The 23,892-nt window shown below is 43.0% G+C and overlaps 1 protein-coding gene across 13 annotated transcripts in view; it reads left to right on the top strand.

Annotated features, from left to right (window-relative positions):
* PFKM (phosphofructokinase, muscle) overlaps positions 1 to 23,892 on the top strand; it is a 45,804-nt gene that overhangs the window by 3,710 nt on the left and 18,202 nt on the right. For 6 of the 13 annotated variants that reach the window (XM_058433672.1, XM_058433675.1, XM_058433673.1 and 3 more), the window contains exons 4-5: positions 8,575 to 8,670; positions 18,208 to 18,300. In XM_058433672.1, coding sequence (XP_058289655.1) covers positions 8,575 to 8,670; positions 18,208 to 18,300 — 189 coding nt within the window. Of the gene's footprint in view, positions 1 to 8,574; positions 8,671 to 14,761; positions 14,879 to 14,919; positions 14,936 to 15,282; positions 15,398 to 18,207; positions 18,301 to 23,892 lie in introns of those variants that run through there. The other 7 variants (XM_058433679.1, XM_058433676.1, XM_058433678.1 and 4 more) reach the window with 4 other exon arrangements.

Here is a 23,892-nt window from a genome sequence, read left to right as displayed (position 1 = left end):
AAAATGAAGTAGACACTTTCCCTGTTCCCTAGGAGCTTATGATTAAGGAGGGGAGATAATATGGAACAATGTGTAAGTTAAGAACTTAATAATTTTGGTTCAAAATGTTGAATTGGTTCAAAATAAGATGCCATAGAAATGTAGGATTCAAGATAACTTTGGTTCAAAATAAGATGCCATAGAGATGTAGGGAAGGGAAGAGCCAGCTGACTGCTCAGAGCCAGCTTTTCTTTTCCTTCCTTCCTCCCTCCCTCCCTTCCTTCCTTCTTTCCTTCCTTCCTTCCTTTCCTTTCCTTTTTTCTTTTCTTCCTTTTGCAACTGTTTGTGGTCTACATCCCTTTAATCAGACTTCCTTTGCCCCTGCATAGAAAGCAGCAAGAAATAAACCCAGCTGATGGCCTTTTCCTATTGTTTATTGAATTTGTACAAATTATTTCTTATTTGCCCTCATCTTTCCTGCTTTTTTCATTCTCCTTTTACTCTGTGTACCTAATACTTACCTCAGACTCCCTTTGCTCTGATGACTCATTTGGACCTGCTTCTGTGGTTTGAACTCAGCATTGTCTCATGGACAAAATTCTGATGTTCAGCTTCTGCCTTTAAACCCTGGGGTCTGTGTGGCTCAGGTAAGTGGCCACTCTTAACCCTTTCAGCTTTCCTACTAGAGAAAGGAAATCCAATATTTTCCCAGCACCAATAAGGCCTCCATTCCTCGTCTTCTGCCTGCCTCCCTGCTTCCTTCCTCGTCCTTTCCTCTTCCCTTCCTCCTTCCCTCCTACTCTTCCTCCTTCTTTGACTTCCTTCCAAGAGAATTTGTTGAGCACATACTATGTCAGGTACTGTACTTGGCACTGGGAATAAAGTAGTAAACAAAACAGGTACATTGTCTGTTCTCATGAAGTTTATAGTCTTGTGGGACTACGAAAGTAATCACACAATCACACACATGGTTATATAACTAGAATGGTGTTAGTGCAATGAAGGAAAATAACACCATGTAATCAGAGGATAAAACAGGGGATGTAATATGGACTGAGAAGTCAGAAAAACCTTTCTCAGGAAGGCCTGAGGGATGAGTATGCATTAGCCAGGCAAAGAGAGAAGAGCTTTCCAGAAAAGGGGAAGACAGGCTGTGAAACGGGAAAGAGTAGAATGGGCCAATGTGACTTGATGATGGGAGGAATAGCGGGAGAGTGAACTGTACAGGTGGTGTAAGAGCCAGATTATGCAGTGCCTTCTAGGTCTTATTGACACTTTTGAGCTCTGGGAAATCACTGAAGAATGGTAAGATCATATTGCGTTTTAAAACATCTTTCTGGCTCCTGGGTGGAGGATGGATTGGAGAGGTACGAGGGTAGTTATCTTCTCTAATGAGATGGATGCCACTGCCTTGCTCCATTTCTCACCTCTAGGCAATGCATCACTATAGGGCACCAGTGAAATGGTGAGGAACTCATGTCGTCAAACTACAGAGATGAGCACAGAGCTACTGGTGCCCAAACATAAAAAACCCCTGGCCTGATGTCTTTCTGCTTCTGCCAGCCCAAGAAATTCACAGGGACTCCCTCCAGGGTGTTCTGCTCCTTGTTCTAAGTGCAGTTGTATATGGAGATTCTGTGCTGTAGTCCTTAAGAAAAATGGAATATATTTCTTTCTTGTCTCTTACCTGGCAGGGAAGCAGCTGCTGTTTTTTCCAACATCTTGCCTATCAGTAGAAGCAGCTCTGCCTGTACTATAATGAAGCAGGCTGTGTGTGTGTCTGGCCCATAGAGGATCAGTTCCTGGCATAAGAAAGCCACTTGATCCTGCACTGGGGCATAGCAAGGGTGTGAGTCACCTAGGCTATACCCTTTACCCCTATGTCCTGACCCCTAGGCTTTTCAAAGAAAGGTGGTTAGCATTTCAAGATAGGTAAGAGTGTGGGACAACTACTTCCAGGACAAAAGCTCAGGGGTAGCAGGCACCTTTGTGGTCCAGGCTCTGATCAGCAGATCCAACTGCCCACTAGACATAAAGCCTCTCCTGTGTATAAAGACTTCGATGATGGGCAATCTGCCTAGGTAATTAGTGACTCTCAAGACTACTTCTAGTGACCTGAGAATGGGGAAGCATTCCAAAGGAGTGGTGCTTCACCCATTTGCTCCTTGTGTCACAGCTTCTCGCTGGAAGATAAGACCTTACTATCATATTTTTCACTTCATCTAGGCCATCTATCACCAGCATTGCCCATGCGCCCTGCTGCCCTTCTGATCTTCTGTACCTGGGTATTCTGTACACTCACACCTGGGTGAGTTATGCAGACAAGGATGCAGTTACCCCAACATTGTGAGTGCAACTGAAATGTAGAGATTACGATTGCTGTCCATGATCCAAGTTCCCTTCAAGCAGGTGTATTTGCTTTGTGCATGAGAGGCAAGATTCTCTCTCTATATGCTATGTTGTAGCAATCCAAGAAGCTGGACCCTTGCTGAAGGAAAATCAGTGGGAGTTCTGCCTCTATCAAGATTGCTTTAATCTCAACATAGTCACCATTCATCATTGACCTCCTGACCCCAGACTTCCAGAATCGGTTCCACAGGATTTGAGTCTTCTCCTGGAGCTAAAATTCTCAGGGCTCTTATAATGCCAACTGAATTGGGAAGGTCATTGAGTGAGAAATACCACCTTACAAATGCTCTTCTTTTAGTCAAGTATGCAAGGATATCAATAGATCTGTGGAATACTTCTTTCATCTTCCATCATTTTGTATATATACGCTTGGACCGCCCTTCTCTGGGTGGTCTCATATTAAACTATCTCTCAGTTACCCAGGGACATGTATTTAAGGGCCTAGAGGTATATTCCATGGAATATATACTTGCTAAACAGCTAAGTCTTCCACATTGTGTTTGATTAGGGGTTAGCAGATCTGAAGAGGAAGACTCCCAGGATTGTCTTTTTTTTTTTTTTTATTTTTTTTTTTGAGACGGAGTCTCGCTCTGTCACCTAGGCTGGAGTGCAGTGGCACGATCTCGGCTCACTGCAAGCTCCACCTCCCGGGTTCACGCCATTCTCCTGCCTCAGCCTCTCCGAGTAGCTGGGACTACAGGCGCCCGCCACCACGCCCGGCTAATTTTTTGTATTTTTAGTAGAGACGGGGTTTCACTGTGGTCTCGATCTCCTGACCTCGTGATCCACCCGCCTCGGCCTCCCAAAGTGCTGGGATTACAAGCGTGAGCCACTGCGCCCGGCCAAGGATTGTCTTATACAATAATTATTTGTCTTCTCTGCTCTGATATCCCCAAAAGCTTACTTTTTTAAGGAAAGAAAAAGTTTATCTGGCTCAAGGTTGAGGCTACATACCTCTGCTGAAGAGTTTGTTTACCTCTGCCATAATCAAATCTTGAAAGTGGTAGCTTCGGTTTATAATGGGAATCATCTTGTCTCCTATGACCTCTTCCTTGAACTATCTTTCTGAGTAAGTTGATTGTAGTTGGTGTAAGTGACCCCACAGGAGCCATCCAGACCTTTGAGGCTGACAGATTCATTCTTCAAGTGATGGTGTTCTTGGACCTCCACAGCTTAGAACAATTATTATCAAACTTTGGCTTGTGTCAGACTCACCCGGATAGCTTGTTAAAACACATTGCTGTGTACCACCCCCGGAGTTTCTGATTGGGTAGATCCCAAGTAGGGCCCAAGAATGTGCATTTCTAACCAGTTCCCAGATGATACTGATTCCACTAGTGTCAACTGAGAACCATTGTCTTAAACCAACTAGGGTACCTGAAGAAATTCAGCCTGTCCCTGCTAGGTGAGGTGGAATAGCCAAACAGGTGCCCTGTGTCAGAAACCTCAGTATTAGTGACTTGTGGAGGCTGCTTTTTCTCCAGGAGTCATCCTATCCCAGCTAGAGCTAAAGATGACTCTCCGACAATGGTTTCATGCCTGTGCCCAGGGTCTCTCATCATGGAGCCACATTCTAGTGGGGAAAAGCAGATAACAAGCAGTATATTAGTCAGGTAATGACTAGATAAGCTCCATAGGTTGTGTAGACGTGAGAGGGCCAGATATATAATTGTTTCAACCCAGAGAGAGGCCATACTTCATTGCTGCAAGTGTTACACAACATCAACCCACCAAATCATTATTGCCCATGTGTAATTCTGATTCTAGTCCAAAGGAATCTTAGTGGTCCTTTGATATGACACTCCTAACTTTTCCCTGTCTCAGACCTTTGCCTTTGCTATTGTCTCCATTTGAAAGCTGTTCCCCTAGATCATACTTAGCATGGTTTTCTCCCTTGTTTATTTAGACCTCTTTTTAAATGTCATCTCCTCAGTGAGGTTTTTCTGGTTCACCCTACTTAAGTAGTATGCATGTCACTCTCCTTCTCTGCCCTGCTTTATTTTTCCTCATAGCATTTATCACCACTTGACTAATTTGTTTATTATATGCTTTGCTTACTAGCATGTAAGCTTCATGAAGACAGGTATTTGTTTTGTTTCATTTTGTTTTTCCAATTCGGGATCCCCTTGAGCCTAGAACAGTGCCTAACATGTACTAGGTTTACAGTATTTGTTGAATGGATACATGAAACCTGTTATATGCTGTTTGCTTTTCTCTTGGGTTAGAGTCACACCTGCGTGACTGCCATACCCACTTCTCATTCCCAGATGTCCTGGTACACCATCACTAGCATCATCTTCATTTTTTCATCGCAGTGGTCTTAATATAGATCTGTACCCATTTAATAGCCATGATACCATCCTAGTGGTGGTGAATGTATTCATGTGTATGGCATACAGCATCCTCTTACTGCCCCTCACCCCATGTCAGCCTCTGGTAATCATTGTCAAAGAGATCTTCTATCTACATGAACTACTCAACTGCCTGGCAGTAATGTTTGGTTTTATCCTGGTTTGGAGGGCATTGCCCAAAGCTCTCCATATCTTCATTTACCTATCCATGACATACAGGGTTAATGGTCAGAGAGAGCATATGTATTAGGTATTTTAGAATACCACAGCTGCTCTACTCAAGGGTCCTACCTAACTAGCTGCTGGAGAATTTTCTTTTTCTTTCTTTCTTGCTCTTTTTTTTTGTTTTTGAGAGGGAGTCTCGCTCTGTCACCCAGGCTGGAGTGTGCAGTGGCGCCATCTCGGCTCACAGCAACCTCCGCCTCCAGGGCTCAAGCAATTCTCCTGCCTCAGCCTCCTGGGTAGCTGGGACTACAGGCACATGCCATTACACCCAGCTAATTTTTTGTATTTTTTTGTAGAGACAGGGTTTCACTGTATTAGCCAGGATGGGCTTGATCTCTTGACCTCGTGATCCGCCTGCCTCGGCCTCCCAAAGTGCTGGGATTACAAGCGGGAGCCACTGTGCCTGGCTGGGAATTTTCTTTAAGCATCTCATACTTATCTCCCCAGTATTCCTTCTTTCATAATAATTATAATTTTTGACACTACTATGTGCCTGGACTTCACTAACACCCCAATGGCTGGGTGATACTTGGAGAGCTCTAAGAAGCTTGAGGACATTCTTAATGTCTTCCTTTGCACTGAGGATCAGCATAAAGCAATTGCTGAAAGGCATATTCTTTATGCTGATCCTCATATGAGATTATCATTTGGCTCTCCTCTGTCCACATCAGCTTTATCTCAAATGCTGAAAATAGGGAAACCACCAGCAGAAAATTGAAAGTAGAGGGCATGATGGGCTTTAATCTCATGGTCTTTTGGCTCCAAGTGACCTCCTTCTTAAGCATTCAATCCTTTTTTTTTTTTTCTTTCACTTCCTCCCAGGTCCAGCTACCCTAAATTCTGAATTGTAGCTACCAGCCTCAGAAGCTGAAGAAAGCTGGTGTATTCTAGACAAAGTTCTAGATTTCCAGCAGTATCATGGCTAATTCCTATAGTTTAATCATTGGAATAGACATAAGCCCTCTTGAGAGGCCTATCGGAGGGCCCCAGGTTCTTTTCCAGCACAAACCCAGGACATTTCAGCTTTTTACTCTGGAGGAAGGGTCCAAGGTGTTCTTTTCCAGCCCCATTATACCATAATAGCAATGAAAATAATCTTGGAGTGAGTAAAAATCTAGCTACTGACTTAGTTTGGTTGCCTCAAGAATTTGTTGGTGCCATCTCTTATTTGACTGTGTAACTTGCTTTGCTCTTGTTGTCCATAGTCCTCTAACATTGCTGAGCTGTGCGCTTTACTCGCAATACTTTCCTTAGGCACCTTAGCTTGTATGATAAGGCTTAGAGCTCTTCCTCATCCCACTCTTCCTTAGTCGCTGCACTGTGTTCATCTGTAGGCTTCATGCACCAACACTCTGTCCTGATGTATGCTTCTCAGCCTCGCCTCCACCCCTCGGAATGTCAGTCGGACAAATACCATATTTTCTAGAACTGCTTAGATCTCAGACATTGTCTTCCAACATCTATCCACCATAACATTATGAATGCAATTTTTATTAATCAGACAAGTCAACAGTAGCTAGCTAAAGTGTTGAGTCCAATTTGTTAAGGTTCTTGGGAAGCTATATTTGAAATTTAAAAGTTGTTTGATGGATAGAATATTAGGAAGAAGGGAAATGCATGGTCTTGGAGTTTAGGATTAAAAGGAAAGAAAATCCATTTTTAAGGAACTATTACTGTTTCATCATATCATTCATCTCTCTAATGCTGGAAAACATATCCTCTGGTATCTTTCCTGTAAACAGTACTGACTAAACAGTGACAAATTCCCACTATCCAGGTACCACTTCTTTTTACTCCGTCTGCCTTAATATATTCATGTCATTAAAATATGATACATTGTTAGTGTTAATGGGGTTATTGATTTTTTTCAATTATATTCCAAGTCCAGTGACATGTAAACTTCCTATGAACATTTGATAATCCCTCTATATGGGATTTTCATATAGAGCTTTATAATCTTATAAACTTCATGGGAGCTTCTTAAATAGCTTAGTAGCTGGCACAGTGGCCAGCACATGAGTCCTCAATAAGTATTTGTTAAATGTATGAATGAATTAATAACAAATAGGAGTTTCTCAAGATTCTTGTCAGGAAGAAATTTGCAGCCATTTCTTTTTTTTTTTTTTTTTTTTTTTTTTGACGGAGTCTCTCTCTGTTGCCCGGGCTGGAGGGCAGTGGCGCCATCTGGGCTCACTGCAACCTCCACCTCCCGGATTCACGCCATTCTCCTGCCTCAGCCTCCTGAGTAGCTGGGATTACAGGCGCCTGCCACCACGCCCGGCTAATTTTTTTTCTGCATTTTTTTTTTAGTAGAGACGGGGTTTCACCATATTGGCCAGGCTGGTTTCGAACTCCTGACCTCACGTGATCCATCCGCCTTGGCCTCCCAAAGTGCTGGGATTATAGGCATGAGCCACCACACCCGGCCAACAGCCATTTCTTAATATGAAGTATTTCTTCCATCAGCTACTCTATTTTGTGTTGGTTTTTACTAGTTTAACTCAACAACATCTTCAGTTTATAGATTGCCTTGAGATGACCATAGGCAAGACCTAAGTGCTTCTGAGAAAATTTTCCTTCTCTAGGACACCAACCCCTAATTTACCTGAATGTTGCCTAGGTGTTCTTTGAGATGATGATTTCTTAATTTGTGCTCATTTAGTTTTTCAGGAACTCCTGGGGATGATTGAGCTCTTGACAAAAGATTTTCTGCTCGGCCAGACTTTAGTCAGATTCCTGAACCTTCTCCTAGACCTATCCGTGCACTTTCTTGTAAAATCCAGTTTTAGCAAAGAACCCTGCTAAGTCAGTTTATCAAGAACCCACCCCCCATCCTCAGTATATGGTCATCCTCAATATCTGATCAGGTTTCTCTCCCTCCACCATCCCCCAGCGGATGCCTTATTACCCTGGTCTGTCTTCAGCAAGAATCCTGTTAGTTTGGTTTAGCCAGAATCGCCTATAACCCTGATGTTTCCTTTTAGTAATTTCCGACCCTAACCCTGCCATAAATTGCCACTTGCCCATGCTGTAATTGGAGTTGAAGCCAATCTCTCTACTGCAAAATCCCATTGCTGTGGTCCCTATACCTATCACAATGGTCCTAAATAAAGTCTTGCTTACAGTGATTTTTTTTTTTTGGTGCGGGGGGATGGCGTCTCACTCTGTTGCCCAGGCTGGAGTGCAGTGGCACTGCAGTCTCCTCCTCCTGTGTTCAAGCGATTCTCCTGCCTCAGCCTCCCAAGTAGCTGGCACTACAGGCGCGTGCCACCATGCCTGGCTAACTTTTGTATTTTTAGTAGAGACGGGATTTCACCATGTTGGCCAGGCTGGTCTCAAACTCCTGACCTCAGGTGATGTGCCCACCTTGGCCTCCCAAAGTGCTGGGATTACAGGTGTGAGCCACCGCACCCAGCCCCTTGCAATGATTTAGCAAGTATCATTGAATAATTTTTTAACACCCTAAACAGAAAAAGGGATCTAAAAGATTAGATGTCTCGGGATAAGGTTTTGAGTACATGAGTGTCATTTTCTTGCCTTCACCTAATTAAGATAGACTTATTAGTGCAGTAATTCATGAAGAATACTTTTTTTTCTTTTTTCGAGACAGGGTCTTGCTCTGTTACCCAGGCTGGAGTACAGTGTGATCCAATCACAGCTCACTGCAGCGTTGACCTCCTGGGCTCCAGTGGTCCTCCCACTATAGGTGCGTACCACCATGTCCAGCCAAATTATTTATTCATTTATTGATTTATTTTTGTAGAGACAGGGTCTCACTATGTTGCCCCATAGACCAACATAGACTGTGTTGGTCTCAAACTCCTGGGCTCAAGCAACCTCCCACCTTCCATCTCCCAAAGTGCTGGGATTACAGGCTTGAGCCATGGTGCCCAGCCCATTAAAAGCACTTTTAATGGTGACATAGGAGTTGGTAGTGGGTAAAGAGAGAAAGGGATGTATTGCTTCTCAAATTTCAGCCTGTGGTAAAAGTTTATCTATCGGACCTTGACAAGTGTCAGACTTTTAGTCTCTTTTTCCTATGAGTTAATCTTTCCTAGATCTGGATGAGGCAGATAATGGGGCCTCAGAGAAAGCCTGTTTGCATCCACTATTTACTTCACTCATGTAGATTTCGTCTTCAGATGCAAATCTCCCCACAAAGGACAGCTTTACAGAACTATTCCTGTGTCTGCAGCCTCTGAATAGCTATCTTAAAATATGCCAAAGTATATTTTACAATAGCATATTTTAGTTTCCTACAGGAACTTTTCAGGCTTTTTCTTTCTAAATGTTTTTTAATGTCTTCATTGAAATATAATCCAATATCATAAAACTCACCTATGTATGCAATTCTGGCTGGCCACAGTGCCTCTTGCCTGTAATGTCAGCACTTTGAGAGGCTGAGGCAGGCAGATCACTTGAGGTCAGGAGTTCGAGTCCAGCCTGGCCAATAGGGTGAAACCCCGTCTCTACTAAAAATATAAAAATTAGCCGGGCATGGTGATGCACGCCTGTAATCCCAGCTACTTGGGAGACTGAAGCAGGAGAGTCGTTTAAACCCAGGAGGCAGAGGTTGCAGTGAGCCAAGATTGCACTATTGCACTACAGCCTGGGTGACAGAGCTAGACTCCATCTCAAAATAAATAAATAAATAAATAAATAAATAAATAAAGTGTACAATTCAATGGTTTTCACTATATTCATACAGTTTGCAAACTGTAAGTTTGGCACATTTTCATCAACCCCAGAAGAAACCCTGTACCCATTAGCAGTCATTCCCCAATTTCCCTCAGTCCCAGGCAACTGCTATCTACTTTCTCTCTCTACAGAGTTGCCTATTCTGGACATTTCATACAAATGGAACCATATGATATGTGGTCTTTTGTGAATGGCTTCTTCTATGTAGCATAATGTTTTTATGTTTTATAAACCAAAAATAAAATTCTAAGCTCCCTGACCATCTGAATAGACCCCTCCTCTCAGCCAAAGGCATTCCAAAGTTAACCTAAAAAACTAGTTCAGGTCATCAGGGGAAGGGGGAGCTGGACAAGCCTCCTCCTTTTGCAATTACCGGTAGAACAGACCCTTCAAGTCTGATAAGAAATATTTATAATTGGCTGGGCGTGGTGGCTCATGCCTATAATCCCAGCACTTTGGGAGGCTGGGGCAGGTAGATCACCTGAGGTCTGGAGTTCGAAACCAGCCTGACCAACATGGAGAAACCCTGTCTCTACTAAAAATACAAAATTAGCTGGGCGTGGTGGCGCGTGCCTGTAATCCCAGCTACTTGGGAGCCTGAGTCAGAAGAATTGCCTGAACCCGGGAGGCGGAGGTTGTGGTGAGCAGCGATCGCGCCATTGCACTCCAGCCTGGGCAAGAAGAGCGAAACTCCTTCTCAAAAAAAAAAAAAAGAAAAATTTACCGTCTATTCTGTCTGAAGCCTGATACATGGAGGCTTCGTCTGCTTGTAAAATTTTGGTTTCTACAACCCCTTATCTTAACCCAGACATTCCTTTCTATTGATAATAACTCTTTAAACAAATTGCCAATCAGAAAATCTACCTGGGACCTGGAAGCCCCTGCTTCCAGTTGTCCCACCTTTCTGGACCAAACCAATGTACATTTTACATGTATTTTTTGCATGCTGAGAGAATTAAGGAAAACAAATACATCTTACATGTATTAATGAATGACGTGGATCTCCCTAAAATGTATAAAATGAACTTGTGGGCCGTGTCTCACGTGCCTGTGGGAAGAGACCACTAGACAGGCTTTGTGTGAGCAGTAAGGCTGTTTATTTCACCTGGGTGCAGGTGGGCTGAGTCCAAAAAAGGAGTCAGCAAAGGGTGGTGGATTATCATTAGGTCTTATAGGTTTTAGGATAGGCAGTGGAGTTAAGAGCAATGTTTCGAGGGCAGGGGTGGATCTCACAAAGTACATTCTCAAGGGTAGGGAGAATTACAAAGAACCTTCTTAAAAGTTGGGGAGATTACAAAGTACATTGATCAGTTAGGGTGGGGCAGAAACAAATCAATGGTGGAATGTCATCAGTTAAGGCTATTTTCACTTTTGTGGATCTTCAGTTGCTTCAGGCCATCTGGTTGTATACATGCAGGTCACCGGGGATATGATGGCTTAGCTTGGGCTTAGAGGCCTGACAGTCTGACCATCTTCGGCACATGTTCTCAGGATCTCCTGAGGGCTGTATCACAGGCCATTGGTCACTCATATTTGGCTCAGAATAAATATCTTCAAATATTTTACAAATTTTGACACTTTTTGTCATATGGATATGTCACATTTTATTTATCCATTCTTTAGTTGATGGACTTTGGGCTCTTTCCACATTTTGCCAACATTATGAATAATGTTGCTATGAACATTGGTATACAAGATTTTGTGTGTACATATGTTTTCATTTTTCCTAGGTATATACCTAGGAGTGGAATTGCTAGTTAATATGATAACTCTATGTTTAACATTTTGAGGAACTGCTAAATTTCCACTGCAGCTGTACCACTTTACATTCCTGCCAGCAATGCAGGGTTCCAATTTGTTCACATCCGCTGTAATACTTTTCTTTCTTTTTCCTTTCCCCCCCTTCCCTCCCTCCCTTCCTTCCTCTCTCTCTCCCTCACTCCCTCCCTCCTTCCTTTCTTCCTTTATTTCTTTCCCTCCCTCTCTCCCTCCCTCCTTCCTTTTCTCCTTCCTTCTTTCCTTCCCTCCCTCCCTTTCTCTCTCTCTCTCCATCCCTCCCTCCCTCCTTCCATCTTCCTTCTTTTTTCTTATTTGATAATAGCCATCCTAATGAATATGGAGTAGTATTTTCATTTCAATGAAGTAGTTTTGATTTGCATTGCCCTAATGGCTATTGATGTTGAGCATCTTTTCTTGTACTTATTAGCCATTATATAGCATCTTTAGAAGACTGTCTATTCAAGCCTTTGCTCATTTTTTAATTTTTAATTTTTGAGACAGGGTCTCACTCTGTCGCCCAGGGTGGAGTGCAGTGGCGCAATCTCGGCTCACTGCAAGCTCTGCCTCCCAGGCTCAAGTCATTCTTGTGCCTCAGCCTCCCGAGTAGCTGGGACTACAGGCGTGTACCACCACACCTGGCTAATTTTTGTATTTTTGTAGAGATGGGGTTTCACCATGTTGCCCAGTCTTAAATTCCGGAGCTCAAACAATCCACCTGTCTTGGCCTCCCAAAGTGCTGGGATTACGGGTGTGAGCCACTGCGCCCGGCCAGTTTTCCCTATTTATTAACATCTTGCATTAGTGTGGTACACTTGTGATAATTGATAACCCAATATTTATACAGTATTATTAGCTAAGTTCCATAGTTTACATTAGAGTTTACTCTTTGGATTGTATATAGTTCTATGAATTTGACAAATGCATAATGTCATGACAAATGTATGTCATGTGTCTGTTATAGCATCATACCGAATCATTTTAGTGCCCCTAAAATCCCCTGTGCTCCACCTATTAATCTCTCCTCCTCTATCCCAAGCCCCAGTAACAACTGATATTTTTATTGTCTCCATAGTTTTACCTTTTCCAGACTGTCATACAGTTGGAATCATACAGTATGCAGCCTTTTCACACTGGCCCGTTTCACTATGTCTTTTCATGGCTTGATCATTTCTTTTTATTGTCGAAAAATATTCCATTGTATCGCTGTATCACAGTTTATCTGTTCACCTTTTGAGGGACATCTTGGTTGCCTCCAGCTTTTGGCAATTATGAATAAAGCTTTTATAAACATTCATGTGCAGGTTTTTTCTGTGGACATAATTTTCAGCTCATTCAGCTAAATACTTAGGAGTGCTGTTGCTGGATCATGTGGTAAGACAATATTTAGCTTTGTAAAAAACTGTCAAACTGTCTTCTACAGTGACGATACCATTGTGCATTCCCACCAACAATTAATGAGAGTTCCGGTGGTTCCACATTCTCATTAGCATTTGGATTTTTGAATTTTAATCATTTAATCATTCTAATAGGTGTGTAGTGGCGTCTCACTGTTTTAATTTGCAGTTCCCTAATGACATATGATGTTGACGTCTTTTCATGTTTATTTGCCACCTGTATATCTTCTTTGGTCAACTCTTTTGCCCATTTTTAAATTGAGTTATTTTCTTTTTATTGTCAGTGAAAAGAGTCAAACTGTAAAACATTTGAAGAGATTTATTCTGAGCCAAATATGAGTGACCAATAGCTCCCCCATGACACAGCCCTCAGGAGATCCTGAGAACATGTGTTCAAGATAGTCGGGCCACAAGTTGGTTTTATAAATTTTAGGGAGATATAAGATATCAATGAATATATGTAAGATGTACATTCATTCAGTCCAGAAAGGCGGGATAACTGGAAGCAGGGAGGCGGGAGCGGGGCTTCCAGGTCATAGGTAGATTCAAAGATTTTCTGATTGGAAATTGGTGAAAAGAGTTAAGTTATTGTCCAAAGACTTAGAATCAATAGAAAGCAATGTCTGGGTTAAGATAAGGGGTTGTGAAGACCAAGGTTTTATCAGGTGGACAAGCTTCCATGTAGCAGGTTTCAGAGAATAGATTGTAAATGTTTCTTGTCAAGTTAAAGAGTCTGTTCTATCAGTAATTCCAAAAGGGAGGAGCATATAATGAAGTATGTCTGGCTTCCCCTTTCCATCAACGTCTGAACTAGTTTTTCAGATTAACTTTGGAATACCCTTGACTGAGAGGAGGGGTCTATTCAGATGGTTGAGGGGCTTAGAATTTTATTTTTGGTTTACATTCTTAATGAGTTGCAAATGAGTTCTTTATTTATTCTGGATGCCAGCCCCTTATCAGATATATGATTTGCAAATATTTTCTCCCATTCTGTGGGCTGTCTTTCTACTTTCTTGATGGTATAATTTGGAGAACAAATGCTTTTATTTTGTGTAGTCAAATGGGGTTTTATCTCCTAGTCAGTTGCATTTGTATTTTGTGCCAGTATGTGCAGGGGTAGAGATAAAAGTAAGCAAGAGGAAGAGGGCAGTGGTAAAAGCAAGAGGAGACCCGACTGTGGAGACAATGAAGCGAAGGCATAGGTGGAGCAAGGGAAGGCGAGACTTGAGTAATGGATGCACCTCTTGCTCTGGGAGCATCTGACCCTTTTTCCAGAGTGGATCCCGTTTGCTGTGAAGCCCAGTTTATATGCTTGCTTTACTGCCAGAATCCCACCCCCATCCCTCCCCACTGCAGGCTTAAGTGGCTGTCACAGCCACGCCCTTCCCTCTTGACACTTCCATTCCAAGTAGCTAGCTCTTCTGTACTTTCTCTGAGGAAGGTAATGTAAATGTAAAAGAAGTTTTTGAGGCTATTCTATAGAGGATGTCATAATTCAATGTTCCTCAAAGGCAGGGACTGTATTTATTTTTTTAAATCTCTCAGCATCTAATGCAAAATCTAGCACACAGACTCCCAATAAATGTTCGCTTAAAGACGGATAGAGGGCCACAGGGGCAGGTTTTATTATAAGTTGCTGAAGATGTTGGAATGCAAGGTGTCTCAGGCAGTCTGGACTAGGAAATAGTTCTGTGTCGAAAACAAGAGAAGCAACGAAATAATTTATTATTCCCATTAAATAAAGATGCTGATGGCTCTCGAGATAGATATGAGGACCCCAGGACTCTGGGGAGTGAAGAAACTAAGCCGCTCCCTTATCTGAGCCGAGTTCTTAGGGGGAGGAGGAAGAGGAGGAGAAAGGCAAGCAGGAGGAGGCGGAGCCTTCTTGTCAGCATCTGTTAGTGGAGGTTGGGAAGGCTCTCCTCCTTCCCCCTCCCTCGTTGCCTCCACCTGGCTCCTCCCCGTGTTCGTCCAGCACCCCTCCCCCCTTTCCCAAGGACAATCTGCAAGGAAGCAGCGGCGGAGGAGAGCTAAGACTAAAAGGCAAGAGGGGCCGTTGAGTGAAGAGCAAGGGGGAAGAGCTGGGAGTGAGGTGGGAAGGTATAGGCCGGGAGCAGGAGGTAGGGAGAACTGAAAGGAGCAGAAAGGAAAAGAAAAGGAGATACGGCATCCTAAGCTGGAGCCAAGAGGGGGATGGGCAGGGCAGTCGTGAAGAATCCTAGCCCCTTTGCCAGTCCCCTCGACTTGCAGGCTCAGCTGCATTCCCCGGGAATCAAGGATGGGTGGGTGGGGCTCGGACGGGTTGCCCTTGGCTGCCTGACCCTACCCTGGCATTCACCCAATTCAAATCAGTGCGACTATGATGCTGCTTCTCTGTTTCTCCCTGCCGCGTGCTTACACGCACGTGATTGTAGAGATACGTTTTAATATCTGTTTCTCTCTACGTGCGTGTCATTGTGGGTCTGTAAGGGATGCTTATACATGAGTCTGCATAAATTTCTGTGTCCTGTGCCTCTATAACTGTCTTAGAGATTTCAGAAGAATATGAGCTGGTTTTTACAGGTCAGCACTCTTAAACTCCTCTTGTTATGGCGAATTTTCTCCCTCACTGACGCTTCCAGGGGTGGAAGAGCTCTGTGTGGGATTCTGCCCCCGTCGTGAGCTCCAAGAGTGAATGAGAAGAAAAAACGGGAAGAAAGGGATCAGCATACCCAGATGTCTTGTTTTTTACTTTCCACCTTTTTGCCTTCCTATTTGCCCTAGTCACTTAATCTTTCTTTTTCGAAAACAGCAGAAATCTGGACATGAACATTGCAGTTAAATAAGAGTGTCTCTAATCACGCGTCTCTATGTTCCTTTCACTGTTTGTCACTATATGATTTCTCAAGTCCAAGTTAGGAGTGTGTTTTAAAGTAGAATATGGAAGTATATCTGTATCCAAGCCCATTTTACGTTTTTCATATATTTGTATTTCATGTAGTTCATCAGTTCATTAATGTTTTCAACAAGTATTTATTGGGGTCCTGTAATGTGCATAGACTTTGCGAGTCGTTAGTGGGCTGTGGGGGAGTTTTTAAAAATGAGCATGATCCCTGCCCTGGAGGAGTTCTCAGTCTAGTTAGGGAAAATGACTTTAGCAGCCACCCAGTCCAGTGGTTGACAAACTTCGTCTGTAACAGGCCAGAGAGTAAATATTTTAGACTGCAGGCTCATGAGTCTCTGTCACAATATCCATTCTGCTATTGTAGCACAAAAACATCCATGATAATACGTGAATGAATGAAGGTAGTGCACACACTGAAATTTGAACTTAACATTTTTCACGTCATGAAGTACTTTTTGCAACCATTAAAAAATATAAAAACCTTCCACAGCTTACTGCCATACAAAAACATGAGAAGGGCTGGATTTGGCCTACAGGCTGTTGTACGCTGACCCCTGATCTAGTCCAACCCTCTTTTCAGTGCATAAGAAACAATTAAAATGCCACATAAAGCAGGCTGAGCGTTATCCTAGCACTTTGGGAGGCGAGGTGGGCGGATCACCTGAAGTCAGGAGTTCAAGACCAGCTTGGCCAACATGGTGAAAACCTGTCTCAATTAAAAATACAAAAATTAGCCGGGTGTGGTGGTGCATGTCTGTAATCCCAGCTACTCGGGAGGCTGAGGCAGGATAATTGCTTGAACCTGGGAGGCAATGATGCAGTTTAGACAACATGTGATTAGAGGAAGTCCAAAAGAAGGTTTCCTTGACCTGTGGTAATCAGTGAAGGTTTAATAAGGGTACAACTCTCACTGGCCTTAAATGATGGAATGGGGTATGAATCTGTGGAAACGGCCAGGGTAGCCACCTGGACAAGGGATGCAGTGTGCCCAGGCATAAAAGTGGGAAGAGCAAAGTAATGTTCAGGTGACAATGGAGCAGAGAATCTATAGGACCAAAAGTTGAAGCTATATGCAAGGGCTAGACTGTAGAAGCTTCGAATGCCAACCCAACAAGTTGGGACCTTATCTGTCAGTACTGATTATATGTAGTACGTTCATTAATCTCTGTCTCAACACAGTGCGTGTTTGTGAATGTATGTCTTCATATATGTCTCATTGCATTATTTTATGATTTGTGTGGATTTGTGTGTTTATGTGACCTATGTCTCTATAGGCAGCTACCCTGAGTTCTCCAAATGCAGGGTAGAAGCAAGCACAAGCTGCCCTTAAAACTTGGGTTCCTGTGAATGAATACACATCTCCACTGAAGCCTAGGGACCTATGACCTTCCTATGAAGGTTTATTTTGTGTGTCTAATAGAGTGAAGAAAGGAACACAAGCACAGTGAGACCAGCTATTGTAGTAAGCAGTTCAGGTGGAAAATGGCAATGAGGATAGAATGGAGGGGGATGGATAAAGAAAGATAATAAGAAGGGAGAATAATAGGATTTAGTTACTGTTTTGAATCCGAGAGGAAGGGAGGAGATAAATTTAAAATAACAGGTTTTAGCCTAGAAAACTGGGAAAGTGATAGTTTGTATTTATGAATACAAAAGTATGTCCTCTTGTGTGTTCCTTTGAGAGAGGAGATCCCTAAAGAACAAAATATGAAGGTGTTCCCATGTCCTGTGCACATCTGTGTATATATGGCAGTGACTTTGTGTTAATCTTCTCATTTCATAGCATATAGTAATGTGAGGGGCAAGACCCAAAGACCAAGGATCAAGAGATGCTCAGGAGGCTGACAGCCTGAGAGAGAAGAGCCATAGAAAGTCCCTGACCACTCTTGAGACTGACACCATTAATTTGCCTAACTCTGATGTGCCTTTATAACCTTAGCCTCCAGTTTCAACTCCATATCACCTAACCTCATTCCAATAGCACAATTCCATAACACCCAACCCTAATCTTAATTATAATCCAAACTACCTTTGCTCTTCTACTTCTACTTTGCTGATTGTCATCAGTGCCCTAAACCTCATCTGATGCAGCCCTCTGCAATAACCTATCCCTTCATTGAAAAGGAAGGGATCCTTGAGGCTAACTCAGCTTTTCTCCTCCCTTTCTCATTTCTATTCAGTCAACTTCTCTTTTCCGTGACCTTAGTTTATTCCCCAAATAGGTTCCAATTGGGGTGGGAGGGATCAGAGAGGAATTAATTAGGACCTTAGTTGTCTTGGGCTTGATTACATGACATTTCAGCTCGTCAGTCTACAAGGGTGTGGCTTTCCTCTGGAAGAAGTCCAAAGCTCTCAGGCTGGAAAACCCAGACTTGGTATAGTGGGAGAGCCTGACTGAGGTGGCTCTAGCCAGTCTCATTGCCGTTTCTTGAGCTAGTGGCATCTTGATTCCTGCTGTGTCTTAACTGACCATTGTCTTAAATTCTAGAGTGGATCATGACCCATGAAGAGCACCATGCAGCCAAAACCCTGGGGATTGGCAAAGCCATCGCCGTCTTAACCTCTGGTGGAGATGCCCAAGGTAAGGAGGAGGGGACAAAAAACATGGTTGGTGGGGCTTTTGGAATTTACTGACTCCCTTAGCCTATACAATAGAATTATTCTTCTGTAGGTTCACCAGAATTTTGGGCTTTCCTAAACATTTCTGTGAGGCTTAAGTCCTCGAGTGCATTTGAATTTTGTTTGCCATGCTTTTATTTACCCACATCTTCATAAAACTTCTTTCCAAGTTTCTTTGAAGACTAGGGGCTCTTTTGGTCTTTGGGAACCTAAAAGAGTGGTGTTTTCTCAAGCAGCATTGGAAAGAAACTAAAGAGATAAAGTTATTGAGAAGGCAGTAAGTGGACTAACTTCATGTACTTTAGTAATGGTAGGGATGGGAGGAGACCCAGAATTAGTATATGGTGGGTCCCAACTAGGTCTTCAGGTATTAACTCTGATGTCTGGAAAGTTCCTGCACTGACCAAGGTCAGTCAGGCACTCGGTTTTCTCTGGCCTTTCCTCCTCTTCCATTTCATTACCCCTTGAACAAATAGGAACAGCAGCAGTTAATCAATACAGATCCACTATGAGGTGGAGGGGCAGAAAACAGAGCCAGCAAAAAGCCTTTTCTAGGTTGAATTTAAGAAACCTGGGAGTCATGAAAATTAGGTATATAGGAAACACGGAGTGGGAGTGAGAGGGTATGTGATTTTTTTTTAAAAAGCTTTTTCTCCTTTGATCTTCTAATATATTCTGATACATTGAAAAGAGGTAGAATTTCTTTGAAAAGGATACAGGACATGGAGACAATTATGGAAAAAAGAGACAAGGAACGCGATTTCAGCTAGGCTCCCCTCCTCTGCACCACTGTCCCTAGGCTTTTTTAGACTTTGTGCTAAGGACCCACTTTGTATAGAGCCCTGTCTTGTATGTTGTGAAGAAGTTGAATTCCTTTAGGAATTTATAGTTTAATGAGGAAACTAGAATTCTTACATAAGGCACATAAATAAAAATAAGCAAGTGTGCATTAACCAAGTGGAATCTACTTATATAATGAAATGATAGCCTCTGATTGAATTAATCGGTGAAAACTTCATGGAGAAGGTAGATTTCAAGACCCTGAACTCTTTATTTAAGTAAGGTGCTTAGAACAGTAGCAGGCACATCGTAAATACTCAATACATGTGATCATTAATTAAAAATGAATTAGTGAGTATCTACTGTGTCAATCAGGATGATGATGATGATGTTCACCAGGGATACATCAGTGAAAAAGTCTGACACAATCTTTGTTCTTATGATACTTATTAGTATATTAGTAAAGCTAGACTTTTTAAACTAATATTTATTATAATTGTGATATAGGTTATGAATCAGAAAGTGCTAGAATGAAGAAACTGAGGAAGGAGGGTACGGAGGTCTGAGTTTAGGAATAGTGACCAGATTAGGAATGCAGAGCCCTAGTTGAGTTTGCAGAAACCACAGACCTGGCTTTTACTGCATCTCTCTTCTCTGCTGTCAGAGTACCATGCCAATACAGAATTCTTTAACATGTACTTGAGCATGGATCCTGAAACCTTAGTAGAATGATCTGTGGACCCAGATTGTCAGAATAGGGGAAGAGAGAAGAAAGCCTGCTAAACAATCCAAGTGAGATACACAGAGTTATAAAATGAAGAAGAGCTTTTTAGAGAGGGAAAGAGAAAGAAAGGTCAGCCTAGGATTTAACTTGGGTCTAAGAGTAGCAGAGCCCTTCCACCTTCTGATCCTGAGCAGTGAGACCCTCTTATTCTAGTGAAGACCATAACTCACTGCTGTAAGAGAAAGACCCTCTTTTATGGAGGCAGGGGCTATAGATAAGCTAATTTCTGAAGGACGCAGCTGATAGGTACAGCATATCCAGGGAAATAGCCCACCTGCAAATCCCTATAACATCTCAGCCACATGTCACTAGGAATTGAGAGTGATAGAAACTGAAATTCTGGCCGGGCACGGTGGCTCAAGCCTGTAATCCCAGCACTTTGGGAGGCCGAGGCGGGCGGTTCACGAGGTCAGGAGATCGAGACCATCCTGGCTAACACGGTGAAACCCCGTCTCTACTAAAAATACAAAAAATTAGCCGGGCGTGGTGGCGGGCGCCTGTAGTCCCAGCTACTCGGGAGGCTGAGGCAGGAGAATGGCGTGAACCCGGGAGGCGGAGCTTGCAGTGAGCCGAGATCGCGCCACTGCACTCCAGCCTGGGGGACAGAGCGAGACTCTGTCTCAAAAAAAAAAAAAAAGAAACTGAAATTCTATGGAGGCAAGGAGGCAAAACAGAAAACTCAAAATAGAGCTGAGAGGTCCTAGCTGAAGGAGAAGCTCAAATTCAGAAGTCGCCTGCCCACAGCTGAGTTTGATGGACTCTAGTTCTCCCAGGGAGAAAACATAGAAATGTTTTGTTTTGTTTTTTTTCCCTGAGGGTTTGTGGGCCACATGGGAAAGTGAGATTGAGCTGTGTAAAATCCATAGAAGTCACAGCTTTGTCATTCCCCAAATTCAGCAAAGCTAATCATCTCTTGAGGTAGAAAAATGGCCAGGAATCAGACATCCTGAGCTCAAAAACAAAGAACTCTGGGATGCTGGGCTGATGCCATACCAAATCCTAATTCCCTTTCCAGCCTAGGAATGGCTTCAGCTGCCAAAACTTTGCTACCTTTAGCCTTATGACATCGGCATATTCTACCCCTGGAAAGGACCTCAGTCAGTCATCTGCTCTTGCCCTCTGTCTCCAGATAGCCAGCCATTACAAATGTATGTTTATCCTTTTTGGTTTTTTTTTAAGAGATGGGACGGGATCGGCCGGGTGCAGTGGCTCACGCCTGTAATCCCAGGACTTTGGGAGGCCGAGGCGGGCCAATCACCTGAGGTCGGGAGTTCGAGACCAGCCTGACCAACATGGAGAAACCCCATCTCTACTAAAAATACAGAATTAGCCGGGCGTGGTGGCGCATGCCTGTAATCCCAGCCACTTGGGAGGCTGAGGCAGGAGAATTGCTTGAACCCTGGAGGCAGTGGTTGCGGTGAGTCGAGATCACACCATTGCACTCCATCCTGAGCAACAAGAGTGAAACTCTGTCTCAAAAAAAAAAGAGATGGGAAGGGATATTTTTATGTTGCCCAGGCTGGACTTGAACTCCTGGCTCAAGCAATCCTCTTGCCTCAGCCTCTCAAGCAGCTGAGACCACAGGCCATGTGCCATCACACCTGGCCTTTTCTATTTTTAAAGGTTCGCATGAACAGAGATCCTTTTACCTCTCTGGCTTGCTATTCTAAGGTTTATAATTTTTACTTATGATATCCATTAGAAAGTACAATTCATCTCTAACAAATGTTTACTCCTCATATATTTTTAAAAATCTTACGAAAGTTAAGGCAGAAATAAATTATTTAGTATCAGCTTTAAAAAAAGTCATGCTCAAGTCATTTATTAGATTTTTTTTCTGTCTAGTCTCATAGAGACCCATCACCGACAGTTCTTCTTTCTAAAACCTCTTCCCAATATACCGTAATTGGAGACTCCAAACTACGTGCTTATGATGTTCTCCAGAGCCCCTCCTGACTATACCCAGAATACCTACTGGATGGTGCCTGTAATCTTATCCTTCGTCTTGCTTCTAATAAGTCAGACAACTGCCATAGAGGGTTATTTAGGGCAACATGGAACAGCCAAGGAGACTCTGGCCAGGACTGGCTTGGGGCCAGACTAGACTAGTGAGGTTGGCTAGGAGAGCTCAAAGAATTACTGGGGCTCCTTAGTATAAACTATTTTTATACCCCAGAGTTTGTGATTTTCAGGGAACTAGGGGTGTGAGGCATAGCTACCAGGTACATGAAGAGCATCCTAAAATTTGGTTTCTAGGAAAACACTCAGATATTCAAGTTGGAGACAGGATGAATGGCTTATGGAAGTTGGTGGGGTTGAGGTAAGAAGAAGGCAGAGGGAGAAGAGAATTTCCTCATTGTGAGATTTTTTTCGTATGCCCAACAGATTTGGATAGTCCCTGCCCACCATCTGTTGTTTGCTTTTGTACTGAAAACCTTTTGAGTCATTTGTCTCTCTGAACCCTGGGTATACCAACAGGATTGTATTAAGTTAGAGTTTTTGCAGGATCATTTACTCAGCTTGGGAGGAGGAAACAATGTTCCAACCTATACATTTCAGAACAACTTTTTCCCTTATTTCCTAAAATTACAAATTCATACTCCAGAACTCCAGGTATCCAGAAGAGAATCCCATAGGCCTTGTGACAGGCTGGAAAACAAACTTTAGTTTCATATCTATTCTGATCTTATTGAGCTGACTTTATTCATCTTTCCTAAAGCATTCATGGCTTTGTGTTGACTTTTGACCTTGTTCCTTTCACACACATAGGCTATTCTTCAAGCTACTGAGAAGCCCCTCTCTTCACAGATTTTTTGGTTTTGATGCCTTCAACTTAAGGGTGGGAACTTTGGCTTCTAGACTTCATGGGGCTTTGCCTTAGTGATGTCATAAGTGAGCTTTGACATCAATGCTCACCAATGACTTCTTGTTGACAAGCCCAACCTTTCAGGCCTTACCTTAGACCAGTTATCAGAAGCATTTGGCACTGTTCCCACTTCTTGAAACTGTCCCTTTTGGCTTCTAAGACATTGCTAAGTCCTGGTTCTTTTGTATTTCTTGCTGCCCCTTATTAGTTTTCATCATGGAACCTCCCTTCCCCTTCCTATTCCTTCAACGTTGGTTTTCCTCAGGGTTGCATTCCTTGCCCCTTTCCCTTATAATTCTGCATATTCTCTTGAGATAGTCTCTTCCATGTTCACATGGATGCTCCACAAGAACTTCAAACTCAAGATATCCAAATATGAATGTATCACCCCCACCCCCACCTGCCCAAACCAAAACCTGCCTCTGCTGAGTTAATGGACCACACTTTTACCCTTTGTCTAAATCAATCACGGAACATTTTCTCCTTCTCTGACCCTTGAAATGTAGTCACATTGCCAACTGGATATAAGTCCTGTTGCTTCTGTTTCCTAGATGTCTTCTGTCCAGTATTTTGTTTTGTCCCAAATGCTACTCTTCCAGTTCAGGCCTTCCACATTTCTTATCTAGGATGCCAGGTAGCCGCCTACCGCTAGAAATCCCTCTTAAGCTGACTTTCGCACTGCTGCCAGAGTTATCTTTCTGAGATACAGATCGCATCATGTGCCTCTGCTCTCTAAATTCTTCAGAGATTCTTCATTGTCTGCAACTTTTCTTTTTGGAGGGGCCACAGACCCCTTTAAGAATCAAATGAAAGCTGTGGACCTTCTCCCGAAAGAAATGTCCATGCCCGCAGAACTTTTCATACAGTTTTGTGGGGTTCCTGGATTCCCTGAAACCCATCACCCATGGATCCCCAATTAAACCCTGGCCTGTAGAAGACAAGTCAAACTTCTCATGGCACATAGGTGCCTGCCCACCTGTAGAGCTTCATCTCTCACCACTTCCTAGTTTATATTTTATTCTTTATAATACCAAATTACCTAAGGTTATTTTTTGACCCTGACCTTTATTTGTTCTATTCCCTCTGCCAAGAACACTCTCCCTCAAATTATCCACCTGACAAAA

This window comes from Hylobates moloch, unplaced genomic scaffold, assembly GCF_009828535.3.
Source record: "Hylobates moloch isolate HMO894 unplaced genomic scaffold, HMol_V3 SCAFFOLD_22, whole genome shotgun sequence".
Taxonomy (NCBI): Eukaryota; Metazoa; Chordata; class Mammalia; order Primates; family Hylobatidae; genus Hylobates; species Hylobates moloch.
Note: the sequence above shows the minus strand (reverse complement) of the source record. Positions and strands in the feature narration are given on the sequence as shown.